At 39.0% G+C, this 19,663-nt stretch overlaps 1 protein-coding gene across 1 annotated transcript in view; it reads right to left on the reverse strand.

The window, feature by feature from the left end:
* RNF213 (ring finger protein 213) overlaps positions 1 to 19,663 on the reverse strand; it is a 391,778-nt gene that overhangs the window by 14,519 nt on the left and 357,596 nt on the right. The window contains exons 51-52 of the mRNA XM_078781285.1: positions 5,221 to 5,298; positions 4,316 to 4,496 (exon numbers count right to left, since the gene is read on the reverse strand). Coding sequence (XP_078637411.1) covers positions 4,316 to 4,496; positions 5,221 to 5,298 — 259 coding nt within the window. The remainder of the gene's footprint in view (positions 1 to 4,315; positions 4,497 to 5,220; positions 5,299 to 19,663) is intronic.

A 19,663-nucleotide genomic window follows, 5' to 3' on the forward strand; every position in this document is an offset into this window, starting at 1 on the left:
ATTGATGGAGGAGAGGAAGGGCCTTATTCAGAATACTTGGCAATTGGGATGAGGTAGGAGAGTAGGTGGTTACTAGTGGGACACGGTTAGTTGCAGGTTTGGGTTTGTAAGTCAGAAGGTCTGCTCTCGGTATGCGTTTTGCTCGGTTTATTGCTTCTTTCACAGAGTGAGGGTCATAGTTTCTTGCAATGAAGTGTGTTTCTAATTGGCAGAGAGAAGTTTCTTCTGCCATTTTTGTTGAGCAAATGTGTCTTACTCTGAGATCCCTGAGTTGCAAGGATCATATACCATACAGTCAAGCACTCAGAGTAAGATGCATTTGCTCAACAAAAATGGCAGAAGAAACTTCTCTCTGCCAATTAGAAACACACTTCATTGCAAGAAACTATGACCCTCACACTTTGTGAAAGAAGCAATAAACCGAGCAAAACGCATACCGAGAGCAGACCTTCTGACTTACAAACCCAAACCTGCAACTAACCGTGTCCCACTGGTAACCACCTACTCTCCTACCTCATCCCAATTGCCAAGTATTCTGAATAAGGCCCTTCCTCTCCTCCATCAATCAGAAACACTCGGCACCACATTTCCTCAACCTCCACTAACATCATTTCGACGTGGTCGGACACTCAGGGACCTCTTGGTAAAAGCAAAGCATCCACAGCCCCACAACAAAGAAACTAGGATCCCTGGCTTCTATAAATGCACAGCAAAAAAATGTATTATTCACAAGCATTTACAAGAAGGAAACAAATTTTGTAGTTCTACCACTGGACAAAAAATCCCCATCACCTCCTTTATGAACTGCAAATCTACATGGGTCATATACCTAATCACTTGCCAAAAGTGCAACAAACAATATGTTGGAAAAACTGAGAATACACTCTACACACGATTTAATAACACCCGGTCAGAAATCAATAACTTCCACACCAGTCAGGGCAAATCTCTACCTTACACGATACACTTTAATCAACCGGATCACTCGATAAATGACATTCAAATCTCTGCCATTGAATTAATCACAAATCGATCACACACCACGATTCTGAAACGTGAGTCCTTTTGGATACATAAACTTCGGACAAAAATCCCTCATGGCATAAATTTCACAAATTTATGCCATGCACACAGTGACACATGCGGACATTCGGACCATGCACACAGTTGATTAAAGAATGTTCCTACATCAACCCAATCAAATCATTAACCGTAACCCATTCATTCATTCTACCTTTTTATGTCATTTATATAAATATATATATATATATATATAAATATATTATATGAATATAAATGGTATATGAATATATGCTTGTGTGTTTATGTATGTATGTATTTCTATATTTGTATATGCACGTGCACCGAACTGTAACGCGGGCGATAACTGTAAGCTGCGCTTCACTTCCGTTGAACTTGGGGACGGTGAGTGAGCTTTGGCGTCGCTCTTCCTTTTGTGCGCATTTTCTACACACATCACGCATCTTACACACATATCACTATGCATGCTTGACTGATGTACATGCCTGTTGTTTTTATAGACTAAGAAGAAGACCTTTGTTGGTCGAAAGCTTGTCAAATTAAAGATCGACGTCCTGAAGCTACGTCCGCGTCTGATTTAATCTCCCGATTATATATATATATATATATATATATATATATATATATATATATATATATATATATATATATATATATATATATATATATATATATATATATATATACACACAGACATACATATATAATATATATATATGGATATGACAAGGATGGCTGTCCGTTTGTCCGTTCCGTGTTACACTAATTGGCTGTGAGGCTAGGTGCACTGTGATTGGCTCCGGGCCAAAAAAGCTGATATTCGAAATCTGATTCAATAACTTTATGATCGAAACTCATGGCCTAAATAATGATGTTGAAATCCAGAGAGAAATCAGAAAATAATTCTTTTTTCGAAATTGGAATATATATATTTTAAACCGATATATAATTAAATAATACGCTCCACAGGACATGAGGAAAAACTGCTCCAAACCGGCAAACAGAAGTATTATATTCACAATGGCCATGAGGTCCCTTTAACTTTTCTCTTCAGAGTGAAAAAGACCAACAGCGACTATTAAAATCATCATAAAGTGTCGAAAGGTTGCAGCCCATTGGCGTCACAGGTGTTCTGAAGCACACAGTTTGTGGAAGCCTACCAGTCTATAGGATAATTCCTTTATGACCCAGTGGAATTGGAATCAATCCAAGTTATATAAACACGATGTATTAAGTATGCACATAAGCCAAAGCAATGTTTTGGCTTCATTACATAACCCATGTTGTTATTTGTTTGAGGCATCGAGCAATCAAGCCAGTGTTCTGTGCCTATGCACCGCCTGCAGTAGTCTTCATCCTGATGAAGCAGCACTACATGGAGGGAATAAAGGAAGAAAGGATCCCGCCTAACGTTTTGACCCGTTCATGTTTGGAATCCCATTCTGACCTGTTCCCATTTCCCATTCCCTTATTGCATATAATTTCTCGGACGTAATGCATAACTTTGGGTGTATAATTCTGTGTTGTGTTGAGTTTTGTGCACCCGTCATGATTGTATCATCTTTGCTTATTAAAAGCTGATAGATTTGATTATCTGATTTTATTTTACACTGTATTTTGATTTGATTTTATTACCGGCTAGGGACACCGGTAGCGATCTTTTTGGATTTGGATTCCACTTTTGTGTCAACTTTTGTTGCTCCTGTGAATGCCATTGTATGTTCTGTGATCTTGATGATGTATAAAAAAATAAAAAATACAGTGTTCTTTTATTATGCATCTCTTTATTAATATTAATTGTTTATTAATAAAGTAGCGCCACAAGTGCGTAAGATCGCCATCCATGTAGCGACTGATATTGGTACGGGTCCCAGCGGAGTGTTTCTATGTATGTCCACACACTATGGCATCTTCTTCTTCTTTCACATGGAACGTATTTCGCACCTAAAAACGTTTGGCTGCAGTTTTGAACTCTAACCTTGTACCTTCACCCAATTACCTACCGTTGGAAAGGTAATCATCGATTTACTTGGTTGAAAAAACCGTTGGCATGGTTACGTATTCTGTTCGAATGCACGTGAATATATGTGGGGAAGAGAGGGGAGACAGGGGAAGGAGAGGGCAGACAGGGGCGGGAGATGTGATTGGGGGAGGGGAGTGAGGGAGAGAGGGGAGTAGGGGAGGAGAGGGGAGTGGGGCAGAGAATAGGGGCAGAAGTGAGGAAAGAAGGAGAGGGGGGAATGGGATCCTATGCTAGCTTTTCCCGTCACTTGGGATGGGTACTCTTCCTAGTAATACACAACACATACTCATAAACACACAGATCGGTGTGGAAGTACGAAGTTCACTAAAACAATGCTCATTGGAGGCCAAATTTGTAAAGGTTCATCTTTACCCAAATCCAGTCCTTCCAGAGTGCACTGCACATTCTACCAGAGTAGAAACCCTTTCCTCGTTATCCTCTCCATGTCTCAACTCAATAGTTACTTCCATTCCTTTATGCCCCTCTTTTCCTGCCTGTGGAACTATCTTCCTGGGTCTTGTCTCAAACTCTTTCCTTTGGGATCAAAGAACCATGCTGATATCCACTAAAGATCGCCACCACCTACCTCATTGTCTCGGATTTCTATCTCTGAGGTTTACTACACTCACTGAGACCTTTTTCCCACCCTTCATTGGCAGTTCTGCCTTTTGTGTCATGGTGCATCAATATTTTCATATCCTGTTTCTCTTCGCTCCATCTTGTGCATTCACCATGTACCCTCTTATTCTGCTCTTCCATGAGCTTTGGCACTTGTATAAAAAAAATATTTTAAGACAAAAAAACTCCAATTGGCATAAGTCTGGCACTTCTGTATAAAACTATTTATTACACAGTACAGGTGAATCCCACAGCTTTGACTCGACCTGTCACCTCTTTACCTACATAATAATCTGACAACATGACAAGTCCCTGGTGTTGGGCTAGCGGCTAGGGTGCCGGCTTAGGATCCTAGGATCCTGGGTTCGAATCCCGGTCAATCGCTGAATTAACGCCAGGGGGGTTGACTCAGCCTGTCATTCCTTCCGAGGTCGGCTAATTGAGTACCAGTTCATTGGTAATTCCCTGCTTGTCGTTGAAGGCGGCAAAAAGGGTTGGCGTCAGGAAGGGCATCCGGCTGTAAAACATTGCTTCAAAAAGGGGACCGATAAACAACAACAACCACAGTTCCCGAAAAAGGCCAACCGCCGCTTGCGGGGAAAATTGGCCTCTAAAGGTGGTTTTTTTTTATACCTGGGTTTCTGCGTTGAAACCTTTGCGCCAGCATAAACGCACGCATTATGCTGATCAATGAGGAAGGAAACGAGTTTGGTGGCACACAGGCCATCACCCTCATTTTGCGGCAGAAGCCAACCAATAGGGGTCGTCGGACCAATGCCATCCTTCAGCACCTTCATTGGTAAAGCTCGTCGTTCTGTGGTGTATCAAACCCAGAAGCAATGAGGTTAGCTTCAAAATCGACACCCAAGAGCAAATGCTTTCATGTTGAGAACCTTGACAGAAGGCTTTAAAAAAGCATACCACACAAACAATGGGATGTTTATCCTTCCAATGGACCACACAAAGTTCAAACAGCCTCAATCGAATCCTATGAACAGCAGATATTGATAATATCCAAATAGACATTTGTTCACAGGTTGGCAAACAGTGAATTCATGAATGATGTTCCAGGAACCCCCTAAAAGTTTAAGGTAAAACAATCTTAGATAAACATTCATAAACACGAAGAGTTCCAACCGTATTGCCCCCCTCATCTGCCCCCACCCCTCAAAAAAAACTCAAACCAAGAGAACATAATGTATCATTCATACATGCCGTTTCCTATCCCCAAGCATTTTTTTTTGTATACAGATTCAAGTGGTATAGGTAGAACACAGAACAGATCAGGACGAAATACAACAAAAGGGACAGCATAAAGAGTTGGAGGAGAGGGGATGAGAACAACAGCAGGGCCAAGGGACAAAATAGATGGAGATGGACAAGCAAGGGATGCGTTGTTAAGAATTAGGGGTATGGGAGGACGCAGGGGGTGGGAAAGATGTATACAGAAGCAAACTGCCATGAAGGAAAAACTGGAAATTTTGTGGGGGGTGAGGGGAGGGAAACCTTCATGTGAGAAGGGGGCCTTCATTTCTCACCTTCACTCAGAGTTCTCCAGAATACAAACACATTGTTAAAGGCAGTTATTCCTTGGCGAAAAAAGGGAAGCTCAGCATCTGCAAAAGAACATTTCCACAAAGTGTGACTGAGGAACTTATGAACTGAGAAACCGTCACATAACAGTGTGAATGCAATATTGAATAAAATGTGTATTTTGTTGCACTGCAAACAAAATCAAAATGACAGCAGTGTTAAATCAAAATGACAGCAGTGTTAAATCAAAATGACAGCAGTGTTAAATCAAAATTGTTGTTAAAAAGGCTCATCAATTGACATTAAGATCAGTTAGCTATGTATGTGTTTGTGAGATTAGTTAGCTATGTATGTGTTCATGAGATTAGTTCGTTTTGTATGTGTTTGTGACTAGTGCCAGGACGTATCATTATTACCTGCAAGACAGCAAGTTAAAGAATTGTTAAATACCGCAATGTTGTTCAGCCCTTAAATACCCCAAAACCGTCAAATACTGCAAAACCTTTATTACCACAGGACCACCAAATACCACGAATCTGTCATACATCTCAAAACCGTCATACATCTCAAAACCGGCAAATACCGCAAAACCGGCATACATCTCAAAACCATCAAATACCACAAAACCGTGAAATACTGCAAAACAGTCCAACATCACAAATCAGTCAAATCGCACAAAACCGTTAATTACTGCAAAACTGTCAAATACCACAAAAGATGTCAAATACTGCAAAACAATCAAATACCGCAAAGCGGGAATACATCTCAAAACCATAAAATACCACAAAACAAAACAAATACCACAAAACAAAACAAAACAAAACAAATACCACAAATTGATTTTCTTCATCAATGATCTCTCTGACTCTCTTGAAAATCCTCTCTATCTCTTTGCTGATGACTCTACTCTCTGTTGCTCCATTCTTCATCCCTCAGATCGGCAGTCTGCAGCCTCCTCACTCTCTGCAGACCTGGACAAAATCACAGACTGGGCAAACAAGTGGAACATGTCTTTCAATCCTGACAAATCTCACACTCTTACGATGTCTCTCCGAAAAGACCGACTGGACAACCCTCCCATCCACTTTCTGAATAATCCTCTCCAAGAAGTTCTGTCACTCAAGCTTTTGGGTCTCACTATCTGCCATGATCTTTCCTGGGAAAACCACATTTCAAATCTGGCCTCCAAAGCCAGTCGCCGACTGGGCATCCTCCGTCGTGCGAAGTCCTTCCTTGGCACACCTGAGCTCCTCACCACATACAAGGCTTTCATCCACAGCTCAATGGAATACTGCTCTCCCCTCTGGGCTGGTGCTCCTGCCTCACACCTAGCTCGTCTTCACGCTGTTGAAACCAAAGCGTTCAGAATCATTGGAATCTCCCGCGATGAAGCTAACTCCAAGGGCATCTCACTCACTCACCGCAGGCAGGTTGGTGGTCTTTCCGTCTTCTACCGACTCCTCTCTGGCCTTGCCCCCCCCCCCCCCAGCTCTCTCTGGGCTGTCCCGCAAATATTCCTACAGGTCGCACAAGATCTGCCTGCAACCCTCTTATGGTTAAACTGCCAAAATCAAGACTCTCTGCTCACCTTCACTCCTTCATTCCTCTTTTCTCCCGCCTCTGGAACAAACTCCCTCACTCTCTTCAATCCCACTCCTCCCTCCAGGTCTTTAAAAAACAGCTGTTCACCACCATCTCTTATCTTCCCCCATCCAAAACCTTGATCTTTTCTACCCCCGCTAATTTCACCCCAATTCCACTTTTTTGAAATACCAACTTCTGTCCTGGAAGTCCTTGGTGTTTCATACTTCTCGCCCCACCCCTTCCCATGCCTCCTCCCCCCAAGCCCTCTCCCTCCCACACATCTCCCTGCTCTCAAATGTTGTGTTTGTGTGCTTCCCCTTCTCTCCCCATCTTGTCTTCTGCTCCCTCTTTATATATATTTTGTTTGTCTGGTTGATTTGTTTGTGAAGTAAATGTTAGCTCTTTCACGAGCCTCGATTCAGTATCCAAAAAAAAAAAAAAAAAAAAAAAAAAAAACCGTCAAATACTGCAAAACCATCCAACATCGCAAATCAGTCAAATCCAACAAAACCATTAAATACCACAAAACCATCAAATACCACAAAATAAGTCAAACACTGCCAAACTGTCAAATAACGCAAAACAGGCATACATCTCAAAACGGTCAAACTTCGCAAAACCATCAAATACTGCAAAGCCGGCATACATCTCAAAACCATCAAACACCACAAAACCGTTAAATACTGAAAAACCGTCCAACATTGCAAATCAGTCAAATTCCACAAAAGCGTTAAATATTGCAAAACCGTCAAATACCACAAAAAAAGTCAAATTGCGATAAACAGCGACTTCCATTCTTCAAAAACCATAAAATAGCGCAAAACCATTAGATGCAGCAAAAACATTAAGCACCAGAAAACCATTAGATATTGCAAAACCATTAGGTGCTGCAAAACTGTTAAACAGCACAAAACCGTTAAATAGCGCAAAACCGTTAAACAGCGCAAAACTATTAAGCACTGTAAAAAGATCAGAAATATATCACTCACCCTGCCAAAGAATGGGGCATTGTCCTGTTGTGTCGCTGGCATGGTAAAACCGTCAGTAATAATAATCAGCTTTGATCAAACAGAATTATAACAATGATGGATGTGTTTAACTATTAAAAAGAAGTGTTAAAAAAAACACGAGATTTACATACTACAATGAGCTCCTGGAGTTGTAAAGGTGGTTGAAATATGATCTGGTCTTTTGTTGAAGCAGTTGAAGGCAAAGTCAACATTAACAATATTGCAAATTGCACTGGGATTCGATCGATAATTTTCCCCTTTTGTTGCAACATTAATGAGGAAGAGCTGGGTTGCTGACGCAGTGCATCTGCACAATAATGCAGAAATTTGGAAAATCGCCAGTCAAAAGGGGAAAATTATCGATCGAATCCCAGTTTCCCGAATCCCGAATCCCAGACACATGAAAGCCTGCTTGGAGTTTGCAAAAAAGCACCTAAAGGACTCTCAGACTGTGAGAAACAAGGTTCTGTGGGCTTTCCTGTGTCTTTCACTGAGGAGAGGCTTCCGTCTGGCCACTCTGCCATAAAGCCCAGATCGGTGGAGTGTTGCAATGATGATTGTCCTTCTGGAAGTTTCTCCCATCTCCACACAGGATCTCTGGAGCTTAGCCAGAGTGACCATCGGGTTCTTGGTCACCTCTCTTACCAAGGCCCTTCTCCCCCGATTGCTCAGTTTGGTCGGGTGGCCAGCTCTAGGAAGAGTCCTGGTTGTTCCAAACTTCCTAAAGTTAAGTTAAGTCTGTTGTCTTTGGTTGTTCCAAAAGTTAAGTCTGTTCACAATTGTATTTTGTCGAAACTGTATTTATCTTTCGGTGTGTGAACCTATAGTGCAGGGGTCAGGAACCTTTTTGACTGGGAGAGCCATAAAAGCCAAATATTTCTAAATATATTTCATTGAGAGCCATATAGTATTTTTAACGTATAATAAATTAAATATGTCTTACTTTTAATGCGACTTCTGGTGCTGCATGGTTTTGCTGATGGCCTTGTAGTCTGGTTCATACGTGGTGAGGTTGAGCTTCATGCAGGCGTTGAGGCTTCCATCAGTTAAACGTGAGCGTAGGTTGGTCTTAATGTTCCTCATATGCGAGAATGACTGCTCACATGCATATGTAGAGCCAAACATGGTCAATACGGCAATACTCACACGCTGCATTGTGTGGTATGTCACAGGAAGCTCGTTCCAAGTTTTAAGAATCAGCTGGTCTTCAGGTTGAAGATTTTTCATTTCTGTCCACTTGTGTTCCCTCGCCAGCTCTGCTCGCTGTCGCGCAAGACTTTCCAACTCTCCATTAAGTGACTTGAACTTACTCATCCACATGTCTGATGCCTTCAGGTCAGCAACTTCCAGCTCAAAGTCTCCGATAGAGACCCCGGGGATGCATGTCAGGTCGATTTTGTCCACTGCACACTCATGTGGATGAGTGATGAACTTGAAAAGACCAGTGCGCGCACGAAATTCTCCAAAACGTGCTTTGAATGACTGCAGGAGATTGGACGTAAAGCCAGCTAGCTGCTGGAGATCCAGATGTTGAGTGGAGTCACTTGCTAAGCATGCATCTCTAAATTGTTGCAGTCTTTCAAAGTGCAGAAGACGACCTGTTTCAATGTCCCTGAGAAAGACTTCCAGCTTGCTTTCAAATGCAAACACTGCTTGTTGAAGGGATGAGATTGTATTTCCAATACCTTGCATTTTCACATTGAGCTGGTTCAGATAGCCAGTTATGTCCACGAGATAGTGAAACTGCAGGAGCCAGTCAGTGTTGTCTAGCTCAGGATGCTTGACGCCTTTCATTTCAAGAAAAGTCCGGATTTCACTCAGGCAAGCTGCAAAACGGCTGAGCACCTTCCCCCTTGACAACCAACGCACGTTGCTGTGTAAAAGCAGACCGGGATAATGATTCCCAACTTCTTCTAACAGAGCTTTAAACTGGCGATCATTTAAAGCTCAGGCAACAATAAAGTTGACCACTCGAATGACCAGCGACATCACCTCACCAAGCTCCTGGCCACACGTCTGAGCGCAAAGCGCCTCCTGGTGCAGGATGCAATGAAAACTTAGGATGGCTCTCTTTTCATGTTCACGGAGAAGCGCTACAAATCCTTTGTTCTTCCCCAACATACAGGGTGCACCATCAGTACAGACAGAAATAAGTTTATCCATCGGTAGTTTTTTTTCTTTAGCAAACTCCATGAAAGACGTGAATAAATCCTCTCCTCTTGTTGTCCCTTTCATTGGCAAAACAGCCAAGCTTTCCTCACGCAGTGTGTCACCTGCAGCATACCTGGCAATTATACTGCACTGAGATAGATGGCTAACGTCTGTTGACTCATCTAACGCGAGAGAAAAGTATGTCCCGGCGTTTATGTCCTTAATTTGTGTTTCCTCGACTTGATTTGCCATCATGATGCTACGATCGTGCACAGTTCTTGCTGACAGGGGCATGTCTTTTATTCGTTTGATTATCTTGTCTTTATTTGGGAAGTCATCAAACAGTTCATTGGCCACATCAAGCATGAATGTTTTGGCATACTCGCCATCTGTGAATGGCTTTCCATTCCTTACTATTGCCAAAGCACCCGCAAAGCTAGCGGAATTCCCGTCACCTTGCTTGGTCCACACACGTAGTTGCTGCTGACTCGTCTGCACTCTCCGCTGTAGCTCCTCGCATGCCCTTTTCCTGCTGTCCCCCGCTGGATATTTCGATGCAAATGAAGCATGGTGCGTATCGAAGTGCCGCTTTATATTTGACCGTTTCATCGATGCAATTTTATCATTGCATATTAGACATACCGCAGATCCTGCTCTCTCACCAAATGCAAATTCCTCTGTCCACGCAGCCTGGAATGCACGGTAATCATCGTCTTTTTTTCTTTTCGCCATCTTTTCCGTTACAAGGGTTGAAGTGGATAAACTAGTTGGCTATCTGATAAAATTGATTTCTTCACCTTTACAATGACGCGGACATGCTCGCGAGCCATTGGTTCCCGACCCGACCCACGGGTGACCCGTGACCCGTGAAATTTATCTTCAAAACTAATTTCTGTTTACTTTAAAATGACACAGTATTATTAAGAAATATCACAAGTATTTTAAAATCAGTTCCAAACTGATTTTTTTTTTTTTCAACTCAAAATTGACTGGGAGCCATATGAGTAGTGTAATAATGTTGCTTCTGGGACACCTCCATTTAACATGGGAAATCCCTATCTAATGTCATTTACCCCCTTGTCTTTTTCAAAAATCATAAACACCTCTATTTCTCCCACCCTCATCTTTATGAACCTTTTGTCTGTAGTACCTATCCTTAATGTTGTTCATTAGACCACTCAAACACTACAAATATTTGTTTTCTCTTATAGACCTATCATCCTTCTTCTACATATCATCTGGCAGATTAATCTTTGACCCACTCAAACATTGACCCATTCACTTCCATATTAATTATTTCCCTCCCTCATTGCCCCTAAACACCTATATTTCTCTCACCCTGTTCTTTACGAACCTTCTAACCTTTTGACATGTTATCCTTATTCATTAGACCACTTAAACACCTGTGATCCTTCTGACCTCATGGACCTTTTAACCTTTTACTCTTAATATCATCTGGTGAATATAACCCACTCAAACAACGACCCTACAAATATTTGTTTATGCGTGGGAAATAATTTAATTCTCTTGCCACTCTCTTCACCATCTAATATATTAACAAAAAATATGTTTGAGTTTGGTTCTTTATTAAGATATTTTAACTGAGCTAAGATAAAATGGTAAACCTCCCTCAATGTTCTTATTTGAGCGCCTCCAGTGCCACATACCATTTTTTGGTAAGCTCCGCCCACTTTTTGGTAAACACGCCCATTTTTTACTAAGCCCCGCCCACTTTTTGTTAAGCCACGCCCATTTTTACTAAGCCCCGCCCACTTTTGCTAAGCTCCTCCCACTTTTGCTAAGTCCCACCCACTTTATAAACTCTTCAGCATTGTATCATTTCCAGGTAATACATTACATCATTTTCAGGGAATTTCCATCACATCATTTCCAGTTAAGACACGCCCAGGGAATTTCCACAGGAAATGACACACACCCAGCCCTTCTTATAAAAGGCACCAACCACACAGGCTTTTTCAAACACGCTTTCTGCTTCACTTGAGAATGGACTCCTATGCCGAAATGGAATGGGATAACTTTGCTATTCCTTGGAGTCCTACTACCTGTGTAGAACTCAACCTTCAGATTGATGAACTGGACTCGAACCTCTTATCAATGGAGGTAAGTTTGTTTATTTATTTATTTATTTATTTAATTAATTATTTATTTAATTATTTATTTTAATTTTTTTTTTTAGATGAGACTCGTGTAAGAGTTAACAAAGTTAATTTTAATATTCATAGAGCTTGATTTATACAAATAAAAAATATTGTATTAAATTAATACATTGTTATTTTCTTTCACAGGAAATTGTATCTGAGATACGAAATGAAAATTCTGCTTTTAACACAACTTGGGATGAAGTTATTTTTTTGTTTGAAGACATTTTGAACAACCAAGACCCCCAGAACGAGTTCTACCTTGATGACCCAGCCAAAGAGTTATACCTTGGAGATCCACAAAATCCTGAAAAAGAGTTTTACCATGATGATACTTGTTGTGAGTTATCAAAACAAAACCCACTGAACAAGTTCTACCTTGATGAGCCAGAATACAAGTCATACATTGGAGACCCACAAATTTCTGAAAATTGGGAAAGGAGAGTTCTCCCTGATGGTCCGCAGTTATACTATGTGAGACACATCATAGAAACCCTAAAAAATTGGGCAAGGAGAGTTCTCCCTGATGGTCCGCAGTTATACTATGTGAGACACATCATAGAAACCCTAAAAAATTGGGCAAGGAGAGTTCTCCCTGATGGTCCGCAGTTATACTATGTGAGACACATCATAGAAACCCTAAAAAATTGGGCAAGGAGAGTTCTCCCTGATGGTCCGCAGTTATACTATGTGAGACACATCATAGAAACCCTAAAAAATTGGGCAAGGAGAGTTCTCCCTGATGGTCCGCAGTTATACTATGTGAGACACATCATAGAAACCCTAAAAAATTGTGAAATGGGAATTCTCCCTGATGGTCCGCAGTTATACTATGTGAGACACATCATAGAAACCCTAAAAAATTGGGAAAGGGAAGTTTTCCCTGATGGTCCGCAGTTATACTATGTGAGACTTATCACGGAAACCCCCAATATTTCTGAAAATTGTGGTTTTACCTTGGGGACTTGGAAAGATGGTTATATTTTTGGAGACTCGGAATGGGGGTTTTGTTTTGATGACTCGGAATGTGATACCTATCTTGGAGGCTCAACAGGAATGTGGTTATACCTTGGGAACTTGGAAAGTTGGTTTTATTTTGGAGACTCTACCTGTGGGGTTCCTCTTGGAGACTCTTTGGATTCTAAAGCAATGAACAATGTTCTTTATTTAATGACGCTTGATTTAAGCAATATCAAGAAAGTTCGAGGAAGAAAATGCTGGAAAATTCTTTCTTCCCATTTCTACTTCTTCAAACTTAAAAGCCTTGAAAGACAGAATTGGAGGAAGAGGAAAAAAAAAAAAAAGAAATACGTATTTAAAAAAGAAGAAAAGAAAGATTATGTTAGGGTTTGGGTGGGATTTTGAATGTGAGGGTTAGGGATGGGGTTGGGTTAGGGTTGGGATTTTGAATGTGAGGGTTAGGGTTGGGGTTGGGTTAGGGATGGGGTTGGGTTAGGGATGGGGTTGGGTTAGGGATGGGTTGGGTTAGGGTTGGGATTTTGAATGTGAGGGTTAGGGTTGGGGTTGGGTTAGGGATGGGATTGGGTTAGGGTTGGGATTTTGAATGTGAGGGTTAGGGATGGGTTGGGTTAGGGATGGGGTTGGGTTAGGGATGGGGTTGGGTTAGGGTTGGGGTTGGGTTAGGGATGGGGTTGGGTTAGGGATGGGGTTGGGTTAGGGATGGGGTTGGGTTAGGGATGGGGTTGGGTTAGGGATGGGGTTGGGTTAGGGATGGGTTGGGTTAGGGATGGGTTTGGGTTAGGGATGGGGTTGGGTTAGGGCTTGGGTTGGGTTAGGGTTTGTATATTATTATGACTCACTCGCACATACACACACACAAAAGTTAAGCCCCAACTAAAAAGTTGTGGGATTCTGTGTTTGGGGTTCACAGATTTAAAAACGTATCCCCATTATACACACACAAAAGTTAAGCCCCAACTAAAAAGTTGTGGGATTCTGTGTTTGGGGTTCACAGATTTAAAAACGTATCCCCATTATACACACACAAAAGTTAAGCCCCAACTAAAAAGTTGTGGGATTCTGTGTTTGGGGTTCACAGATTTAAAAACGTATCCCCATTATACACACACAAAAGTTAAGCCCCAACTAAAAAGTTGTGGGATTCTGTGTTTGGGGTTCACAGATTTAAAAACGTATCCCCATTATACACACACAAAAGTTAAGCCCCAACTAAAAAGTTGTGGGATTCTGTGTTTGGGGTTCACAGATTTAAAAACGTATCCCCATTACATTTTATTTATTTATTTATTATTTTCAAGGGTATTATCTGCTTACTTGTGTTTTTTGTAATTCTTGTGAGTAAAATGAACCCAAGATTTCTTCTCCATTTAAATCATATAATTTGTAGGTCCAAGGGACTGTATCCATTACATCAATTATTTTAAATAATTCACGAGTCCATTTTTGTGTATAACCTTTCTCAAAATGACTTTTCCATTTGTATATTCTTACAATATCACCAACTTTAAACTTGGGCTTTCTCAAATTAATCTCCTTTTCATATTCTAATTTTGTAAATGTTTCTGATGGTTTTGATTGTGTTGATGAATGAACTGTATTATTGTAATTCTCTACAATATCCTGAATTAAATACACCCATTTTTGAGAACCGAGTTGTGTGAATTTTTTATATAATTTCTCTTTTAAAGTACGATTAAAACGCTCAATAACAACTGCCTTTCCTTCATTAAAGGTGCTGTATAATTTAATACCCTTCCCCTTAAGAAATTTCATGAATATTTTGTTATAGAACTCTGTTCCCTCATCAGTCCATAACTTCTTTGGTTTCCTTTTATCCCGATCAAATATTAGCTTAAAGGCTAACATTAAAGTATCACCCCTTTTATTTTTTAAAGGGACAACCCAGGCAAATCTACTCCTCAAATCAATAACGGTTAAAGCATACCTGTATCCCCTGTCATTATTCAATTCAATTAAATCAGCGGACCATATGTGGTCGGTGTATTTAGAATAAACCTTCCTTCTTTTAAACTTTGTGATTATAGGTTTGTGTAATTCTTCAGCCAAAAGCTCCTCAGTCTTGATGACATCATTAGAGCCTAATAGTTTTTTGAGGAATAACCAAGACCAAGTTTCAATTTAGCATTTATCAAATTTCTCACAATAAACCTATCAACTTTCTCTCTCAACGTTGGATTTTGTATCAAAGACAAATTATACAACATTTCGCTGTCGGCTTTATGTTTTTCAGTCAACGTAGTGGTATTTCCATAAGCAATATCATGCTTCATACACACTTCGTCAACCCTATTTGTAGGTTTAGACCAAGGTTTAGGATTGTCAGCCTCATCTAATCTTTTATCCAAGTTTGTTCCTGGACCACAGAAAGAATACCCTGGAAGGTGTAATTCCCCTGGAATTCCAGTTGTTGTAAATTTACTTCCTGACAGAAACTTTTGTATGTCTCCTCCTCTTTTAGGAGAGATGAATTGGCACTTTTTAGAGCCACACACTTGACATATTCCTTTTTGACAAACTCTATTATTTTTAGCTTTAACATAAGAGATATTTTTAGATTTAGTTTTCTTTTTACATTTGAGACAATAACTCATATTTATTTATCAGAAAAATTCCGACAGAGTATCAAAACCTTTTTGGTTTTCAACATATACATTTCAATCTTGATTTTTAAAACATAAAGAATCCTAAGGAATGCCTTCACTCTCTCCTCCATTTATTTACAAATAAAACTAACTAAAGTCAATTACACCGACATCATCAACCACATAATCTTTTCCTTCTTCTTCTTCTTTATCCCCACTTTCTCATTTAAATCTCCTCCCTGAAACTGAAGACATTGACGTCGTTATTCTTGAAAATAATATTTTCATTAGACTTCTCATTTCTTTATTTTCCTCCTCAGTGCGTTGAGTTTGATTTATTTGCTGTAATACCTTCAATCTTTTATTAATCTCACTGATTTCCATCTTTTTATATTTTTCCTCCCTCTCTCTTTGCTCCCTCTCCTCCTTCTCTCTTTTCTCCCTTTCCTCCTTCTCTCTTTTCTCCCTTTCCTCCCTCTCCTCCTCCTTTTTCTCCCTTTCCTCCTTCTCCTTTTTCTCTCTTTTCTCCCTTTCCTCCCTCTCCTCCTCCTTTTTCTCCCTTTCCTCCTTCTCCTTTTTCTCTCTTTCCTCCTTCTCTTCTTTAACTCCTTCCTCATTTATCTTAGCAATTTTTGATATCAATATTTTCACAGCATTCATTCTTTCTTTATTTTCCTCTTCGGTGAGTTGAGATTTATCTTCTTGCTGTAATACATCCACTCTTTTTTGAATCGCTCTGATTTCCATCTCCCTCTCCCCCCTCTCTCTTTGTTCCCTCTCCTCCTTCTCTCTTTTCTCTCTTTTCTCCTTCTCTTCTTCAACTCCTTCCTCATCCCTTGCTACCCTTGAGTTTAAACCCCAAAGAATATTATACATATACTCATCTGGATTTTGAGATATTCTTGTATCTATAATTATTTTTCTCATAATAGGATACCAATAAGATTTGTTGACGATTTCTAAAAGAGTTTTATATTTCATAACTTTGAGAAGTTCATTTTTATTTAATATTTTAAACAAGTCTCTATTTGTGGGTTTAACAATATCAGTATAAGGCCAGTTTTTTATGACAAAATTCCCATGTATATGCTCCAAATCATAAGGTATGTAATACCGAGCACCCTTTTCTTGTAGGTATCCTTGAATACAAAAATTATAATTCTCTTGTAGTCTTCTTCCTGCCATTTATGTATCAGAAATATATGTGAGATTAATATTATGACAGGTAATACCACCCCATCTTCCCACTACCAAATCGGTTTGTATTCCTCGGCTTTCTATCCTTATCTCATTACCTTCCTTCTTTGTCATGCGAACCATCGCTATACTATCATATATTTTTATTTTCTTAAAATCACGTATTTGTTGTTTACTAATTGTACTTCCACATAAATCCTTATCTTCACCAAGTGGATAATATTCTTCTTTACGAGACTGATTTAAATCATGTAGGTCTTCTATGTTTATTGAAAAAGACCAATTATACCCTAAATCAGGCATATCATACCCCCATTTATTAATTCGCATATTAACTAAATGTCCTTCTTTATAAAATTTAATTGTAAGCAGGTAGTTAAATTCAATGAGGAAAGGTGTATGGTCAGTATAACCAGGTGTTGTGGTTGTAAATTTTACTTGTTTCACAAAACGTGCTGTTTTCTTTAAAGATATATATTGTGATAAATCACTGAATCTAATCAAGTCATTCGCATCTGTAGGGTTTGGATAATTGATTAATTTATAAGTATTCTTCATATTAATATTTTTACTTACACTATATTTTTGTCGTTCAGCCTGTGCCTTTGTATAATAATTTGATAAATCAATATCCTGAGAGGATTTTCCAAAGATAGAACCATCTTTTCCAACATAGGTCATTTATATTAGATAAAAAATGATATCATAAAAATTTTCATTATTGTTGAGTTGAAATAATACATATAAACATAATTGGCCACAACATTTAGAATTAATTTCTTGAACTTGGAATGTTTGATAAACACCATTCTGTAAGAATTGTATTACTTCAACAGGTGGTGGCATACCATAACTATCAAAATAATATTTATCCTGACTATTATGAATACAAACCCAATGAGAACCATTCTGTGTGTCTAAATTCATAATAATATTCTTTGTATTCTTATTTATATGTATTAATTCATCTCTCATACAAATAACCACATTATCAATTTTTAGTGTTTTACAATACTTAGCTAGTTCTATATTTGACGTTGTATTCTTTCCAAATTGTTTAAACCATTTATCCATTTATTTATGAGAAAGATACAATCCATTACCCCGTTTAGTTAGTTTAACACCCGCTTGAGCGATAGAGGAAAGCATATCTCCAACCAACAATCTAGCTTTATCAGGTAGACTTTCAAGTTTTTGAGCAAAATCTACAATTACACCACTTCCACTAATTTGTTTCTCCAACTCCTTGTTATGTCTTTCCAATTCTTTTTGAGCTTTTAGTTGTGCCTTCCTTTCGTTAGCAGTTTTTACCGCTGCTGAAATACCACCAGTCAATGCTCCCGCCGCACTTAAACCAGCAAATAAAGGAATTAGAAACGGGAGAAATCCTCCTCTTGACTCATCTATTGAATATTTCTTTAACATAGGTTTCGTCATTTTAATTTTAAGTGATCCAACATCATTTAGTGTTTTTACTTGTGTGTGTGTGAGTAAAACATCAATTCTTACAGCTCCTTTTCTTTGAATTGTATTAACATTAATAATACAAGGCTTTTGATTTTGAATACAAGATGTTAATTTATTAAGATTGATTTGATTAACATATACCCCAACCATTTATTTATGAGAAAAAACCTATGTGATATTAATCATAACACCATTATCTGTATTAATCTGTAATTCTGTTTCCTCCAAAAGCAAACAATATGCATTAACCTCTTCACTCTCCCCTCTTTCAATGTATAGAGAAGTATCCACTCGATTAGACTTTATAGTTTCCTTTTGAGAACTCAGGTCAATTGCGTAGATTGTATAAAGTTTTTGAAACGCAACCATATCCAAAATAGGATCATTATTACCATTACTTTCACACACCTTTTGGTAGGACTTGTAGGCTTCCGCATAATCATTTTTTTCCCAATCAATTTCCAATCTATCTCGCGGATAAAATGTGCCATCAAGAGAAACCCGAAGTTGTTTCACCTTTGCATTATCACTCAGGGCATTATTCTTATTAGTACCGTCCTCTCCATCTGGTTTTTTAAAAATGAGCCAGAGGTATCGTGGCTTTCCTTGAAGAACACCTAAATTCCAAGTGTAGGTAGTGTGTTCCAGTTTAACGTGTTGACATCTTCTTTTAAGGTATGATACATTTAGCGGTTTCTTTGAGTTAAGTCTTCTATTTAACATCTCTTCCGTTTTAAGATTAGGAGTATATTCACTGATATACCAACACAAATCATTAATAACAAATTTATTATTTTCTCCAAAAGCATTTTCATCCCCAAAAAGCAATCTATTTACATTATCATTCCTTTGTAGTTGAAATCTAATTTTAAGCCCATACAAAACTTTATCATAATCACAAAATCCAAATATACCTTTCAGAGGTACTGCTACGGTAAAACTATTCTCAGCTTTTGCGTCATCATTATACATTGACTTCCTTTGACTATAACCAGGGTCTGCGTTTGTACCCGTTGACATATCAGGAATAAAACCCTCAACAGCTCCCTTACCCATTCTATCACTAAACGAATATAGTGTAAATTTCATCATTTCAGATGTAGCAGAGACATAATCAACCGCTTCAACCTCTTGTGTTCCAATATACAGGCGGACACTGTCAAACATTTTCCAGAAGAAATCATTTACGAGTGTAGCATTAGTATTATTCGCAGCCTTAGTGAATTTAAATTTACACAGCAAGAAACTATCAGCTATATTCAAGTAAGTTTGTTGATTATTTATTTCAAAACTTTT

This window comes from Myxine glutinosa, chromosome 7 (assembly GCF_964187855.1).
Source record: "Myxine glutinosa chromosome 7, kmMyxGlut1.1, whole genome shotgun sequence".
Lineage (NCBI taxonomy): Eukaryota > Metazoa > Chordata > Myxini > Myxiniformes > Myxinidae > Myxine > Myxine glutinosa.